The 5704-nt window shown below is 45.5% G+C and overlaps 1 protein-coding gene across 1 annotated transcript; it reads right to left on the bottom strand.

Moving 5' to 3' along the window:
• Positions 1 to 378: 378 nt before the first annotated feature.
• On the bottom strand, positions 379 to 3905 carry twist2 (twist-related protein 2). Its single transcript, XM_035604875.2, has 2 exons — positions 3084 to 3905; positions 379 to 955 (listed from the first exon to the last, which is right to left on the bottom strand). The coding sequence occupies exon 1, from the start codon at positions 3634 to 3636 to the stop codon at positions 3124 to 3126; it is 513 nt and encodes a 170-aa protein (XP_035460768.1). The 5' UTR covers positions 3637 to 3905; the 3' UTR covers positions 379 to 955; positions 3084 to 3123.
• Between the last annotated feature and the right edge of the window lie 1799 nt (positions 3906 to 5704).

The raw sequence follows: 5704 nt of genomic DNA, 5'->3' as shown, positions 1-5704 counted from the left end.
AGAGGCCATGTGGAACGATGGTGACTCGTCAAGCGTTTTTTACAAGCCCCAGTTGTTGTTTCTTGAACCTGGCTCGAGCTGCCTCCACTGTTAATGAAGCTGTACTTTTTATGGCCCTGTTTTGTAGTTGTTTTTTTTTCAAGTCGGCGTTTTTATTTCCATAACAAGAGGAAGGGGAAGAAAGGAAGGGGGGGGGCTTCTCACACCCAGCAGTGAAATTAATATGGTGTTATGTATTATTCATTTTTTAAATACTGAACAGTCGACTGGTTTTAATGGGATGAATGCCCCTGGACGACACTATGCCTTTAAATGTATATATTAAATCATTGAACAATAATAATAAAAAATAAAAAATGGAAATCAAGCATATTTCGTTCAAAAATATGTGTTTTTTTAATAAATAAGCAAAAACAAAAAAGGAAATGTACATTGGACGGAGTTTTTTATGATTTTTTTTTCTTGATTTTGGAGACTTGCTAAAAAAGAACGTCGGTGAAATAAATCCATGCAGGAGGAATGACTCTTGAGATTGCATTGGTCCCTTTATACACTACAGGCGTACTTACACACGTATGTACAATATGCATTCGTTTATTTATATATATATATTTATATATATATATTTATTTATTTATACTTTGGTTTTAAAGTCTTTGAAAAACAAAATATATCTCCCTATAAAAGAAGAAGAAAAAAAGGCCCTGGATCCCAGCTACAACACCTCTGGCCTGTAGGCTACACACCGCAGGGCTCTTCATCCTCCTCCTCCTCCTCCTCCTCACCAACAGCTCCACGCGGTCACGCACGGCCGGGATGGAGTCCGCCCTCCACGCACGCACGCACGCACGCACGCGCCCCGGGACCTGGTCGTGTGTGGGTGTCTCCTCCTCTGAGGTCGGTGGGTTTCTTCAATAACACCCGTGGGTCTTCATACTTTGTAGAAGTGAACAGTCTGCAACGGACAGAGGGAGAGAGAGAGAGAGAAAGATTCATCATTGTTGGTAATATAGTGGACGTGCCAAGAGAGATGCAACGGGCCTTCTTGATAAGCTGCTGGTTTGTGAGGGACAGGTGTGACATATATAATATGTATACATATATATTAATATTCATATTGCACGTGGGAAGTCATTAATGGATCAATGATGACTAACCGCGGAGCTGAGAGCTGTGAGAGTGGGAATGATGCTACAGCTTCAACTAAAACTAAAACTAAAATATAAAACATTTTCTTTTACTTTGGAAGCATCTTGAATAAATGCACGCTCTTCATTCGGGCTGCAGAATAATAATGACCCAATCTATTTCCTCTGGGCAACATTTCACCGTCAGTTATTCTCCACATGCTCCGAAGCACTTTGAACTTTGCTTTGTGTCATATGTTTTATTGTGAAGCTCCTTGTAACCTTGAAAGGCGCTACACAAAGTTATTATTATCATTATCATTATGTGTCAGGAAGTTCGCCGAGGTCACGATCTGTTTTTTTCTTTAAAATGCCTTTGTTTTCATTTGTATAAATAATGTCACAATTTGAATTTGTATTTTTTTGGGGGGCAGTTTCAATTTTGCGCGCAACATAAATGAATAGTAACCCACTGGTTATTCTTCCCTCGTATTTGGAGAAGAACATGGGAGTATAATGTTTCCTTTCTATTGATTCTCAAAGGCGAGTTCCTCAGGTCGTGAGACACTATCTGTTTCTCACTAAAGAAAATCCCTTCAAATGTCCTGTGCCTGCACAAATCACTGTGACGATGCAGCAGCACCGGGACGAGTTTACAAGACAACAGAGCTGCAATCTAAATGTCAGTCAGGCCCATGGAAACGGAAAGAAAACTGCAACGTGTTATTCAGTATGTCAGACACTCTGCGGTATATGCGTTAATATTTTTGCATGTGCCTTTCAAAAAAAAAATAATATATATTTTTAAAGAAGATCAAACTATGAAGACAAGTATTTCCTGCACGGGGTGTTTCCCTGATAACGCAGCCGATGGTGTGACGCGGTCGGTGTCACATCACTTTCCCCGTTTTCTTTTTCCTTTTCTCCCTCTGTGGCTGAATTGCAAAGTCGTTTTTTTCCAAAAGTGAAAATCACAAAGACAACTCGTTAAAAAAAAAAGGGGGGGGGGGGGTTCTGCTGGCTGTCAACTCTGCCTCATGTTCTGGACGCGGAGCAAAAACGTCCCGCGAAGCGCGCCTGTGTTGTCATGGCCGTGCACCGGCTTGAACTCGCCCCTCCAGCCGAGCTGCCCATTCCTGCGGTCTGCACACAGGAAGGCTTCTCTGTTGTGGATGTAAGTGGCCCGCGGTGGCACCAGGCAGCTGCGTTCTGATGCGGCCTCCTATACTTCTCTGTTGTTGTTGTATTTTTTTTCTTTTAGTCCCCTCATCATAAAAATGCTGTTACGGACTTTTGCATGAAAGTAAACAGTTAAGCTCACAACTGGCTGGTAAAACCAACAATATATATATATATATATATATATAGAAGAGACAGAAACAGACGAGTCGTGCGGATCATCTGGCCTGGCTTGTGGAAATGTTCCCAGACTATTATTCCTATTCCTATTTTGACTAAGTCGCCCCCCTCCACATCCTGAGCTGGACTTCTATACGTTTGGGTTTTGACCGGATCCCTGTCTGGACCTCGAACGCAACCAACAAGTCCTCTGATGGATCGGTTGTCACCACGAGCGGCGCGTGCGCCGGCGGCAGCATCCAGACGTCGACGAGACGCGGAGGCCTCGGTGTGAAATCTGGCACCGACCCCCCCCACCCCCCCGTCACACACTCTGTCTGTATATGAACGTGTAGATGACGCCCTCCAAAAACAAGACACCTGCCCAAAAGCACCGACTGCACCTTTTTTTAGAGACAATTCGTGCAGAAAAGTGCACGAAATTTGCGCGCAAATACATTGTGTAATTTGTCAAATCAGCCCTGTCTCGTGTATTTCTGTGCTGTCATACAGTTTTTTATTTGTCTATACATCTATCTAAGGTCAACCCCATAATAAAACCACAGTTCATACTGGTCATACTGGGTTCCCCCTCCGCTGCAGTCGCTTGGTACCCACCGCTTTTGGCATAGTCAGTATAAGTGAAGGTCTCCGGCCGCTAGTGGGTCGCCGACATGGACCAGGCGCCCTCCATCCTCCACACGGAGAACGCGTAACTGAGTCTCTCGTGCGCGACGTAGCTGCAGCTGGACATCTTGCTGTCCATCTCGTCGCTCTGCAGCACCTGGCAGAGGAAGTCGATGTACCGGGAGGCGAGCTTCAGCGTCTGGATCTTGCTCAGCTTGTCCGAGGGCAGCGTGGGGATGATCTTGCGCAGCGACGAGAAGGCCTCGTTCAGCGACTGGGTCCGCTGGCGCTCCCGCACGTTGGCCAGCACCCGCTGGTTCTGCAGCTCCTCGTACGACTGCGTGCTGCTCGGGCTCGGCTTCTTCCCGCGCTGCTTCACCGGGCCCGGGCTGCTGCTGCTGCCGCCGCCGCTGCTGCTGTCCTCGCTGGACTTCTTGCTGTGGCCCCTCTTCCTCGCGAAGCGCTTCTGCTGCCGGTCCAGCTCCTCCTCGCTGGTCGCCAGACTATCCGCGGGGGACGCCGGGGAGCTGGAGCCCTCTTCCATTTCTCTCTTGAAGAAATGCAGGGAGAGAGAGGAAAAAACGCTGTCCACCGTCGAAGCCGTGGTTACAGAAAAGGTATAGATCCGTAAAAAGACGAGTGGAGATCTCTTCAAGGTGCTCCCCCCGCCGCGCGCCCTCGTCCGACCGTCGCTTCAGGAGACACTGGCTCTTCTGACCGGGGCTTGGCACGCGTCTTCGCCTCGCGCAGGAAGTTTTTTCCCTAAAACTTTTTTGGAAACTTTATCCCAGTTTCAGATGCTAAATAGTTTTGAGGGTGGAAGGGGAGGGGTTAGGAGGGCGGAGGAGGGAGGGAGCCAGAGTGTGCGTCTTGGTCTCGCTAATAAGCAGGAGGGACCACTCGTGGTCTCATGTGTCTGATATATGACTGAGAAGAGACACTTATTTAGTCATAAAGTAACTTATTATTATTATTTTGTTTGTTCAAGGCTTTTTTTGATAGGCTATTTGTGCTTTTTGCGCAGAAACTGAATTGAATAAAAAAGGAATCTAATTAAGAATTATGCTTGTATTATTATGAAATGTGCCTAACACCTATAATCTATTCATCGAGGAAAACCTTTATTCCAATCCTTGTATTAATGTTGAATTGTTGTTGACAAACGTTGACGTGTGGTTTCAAACTTGAATTCATATTTTATAAAACATTATTATAGATATAGATATTAATATCTCTGAAACGAATACGTTGTTTTTTGGGGGTTTGGGTTATAATAAAACATCACCCTGGGCCTCGCGGGTCAATAAAAAACACCGCGTTCACTGCTGTATGAAATCCATTTGTCCTCAGGAGTGTTGCGGCTGCGTGCTCACTCTCTCCAAGGCCCGTTAATATTCCGTGTACAGTAAACACAGGCGCGCGTTGCGCGGCGAGCGATTTTTACGCACAGACTCACTGCGTAAATTGACCCGCTTTATCTGTAATCGAATCAAGCCCCGCGCGTCCTCTACAGTTCCCTACAATGTGCAAGTCAAACAGGAGGGAGGCTTAAACTAACCGAGCGGCTCTCCGGTTTCTGCAGCGGATTCCTCCCGAGGACCGTTCCTCTCCTCCGTGCGTTCTTGTCAGCGGCCCCACTTCTTTCTTCATCTGTCAATGGGTTCTCTCCGCGCAGAGCGGCGCGCAGGTGGCTCGTGTTACAGAGCGGAGTCCATCCGCTGCCAAAAAAAGGAATAGTTTGTCCAAATCAGCTGACTGACCTCTGGAGATCTCTGTGGCTCTATGGTTGTAGGTTGGCTTGTGTGTGTGTGTGTGTGTGTGTGTGTGTCTGTCTGTAGCCAGTTATCTTAACTCCAATGTAAAAGCAGACCTTTTTTTATTATTATTATTCAAAAGAGAAGAAACAAGAGGGAAAAAAGTAAAAGAGTGAGAGTGAGATGAAGAAACTGCACGATTTTTCCTGTATAAAATGTAAAAATACAATCTTCATTTTAAGAAAGCAAATCGTATTTAACAATATTGGAATTATGCAGTAAAGACAGGATATCAAATGAGAGATCACACACAAAATGTGTGATGCAAAAAGGTAAATACAATACAAGCAAAAACAAAACATATAACATTGGATGATGATCCTGAACTGATAATGTGACTCTGATCAAATTGTGCTGAATAATTGCCTCTTATTAGAGAGCAATTTTGCTATAATTCACACTGCAGCGTACACTTCAGAGGAGTATCTGAAAACAAATAATCACACAACAGCATTTCGAGTACATGAGACCATGTTATGTGTGTTCCACACATGACTGGCGGCTGTAAATGGGCTGGAACACGAGAACCCTTCTGAAGGGCTGCACCACATAGCTTAAAACCCAAAGAATGCTCACTTGGTACTGGGATGTATCCCGGGTTTCCCTCGGCCGACAGGACGCCTGGTCTTTCTCTGTGTTTCTGTTGCTCCAGTGGTAATGGTGACTGTCGTGCCACTTTTAATTCCGACCCTGGCAGGCCTCAGTGTGTAGGTCGGAGTGTGGCCACAGGTCTATAGTTCATACAACCTCCTCGTAAAGAAGGTAATGTTTCAAATATGGGCAAATGCATTGCATGAA

This window comes from Scophthalmus maximus, chromosome 14 (genome assembly GCF_022379125.1).
Source record: "Scophthalmus maximus strain ysfricsl-2021 chromosome 14, ASM2237912v1, whole genome shotgun sequence".
NCBI lineage: Eukaryota > Metazoa > Chordata > Actinopteri > Pleuronectiformes > Scophthalmidae > Scophthalmus > Scophthalmus maximus.
Note: the sequence above shows the minus strand (reverse complement) of the source record. Positions and strands in the feature narration are given on the sequence as shown.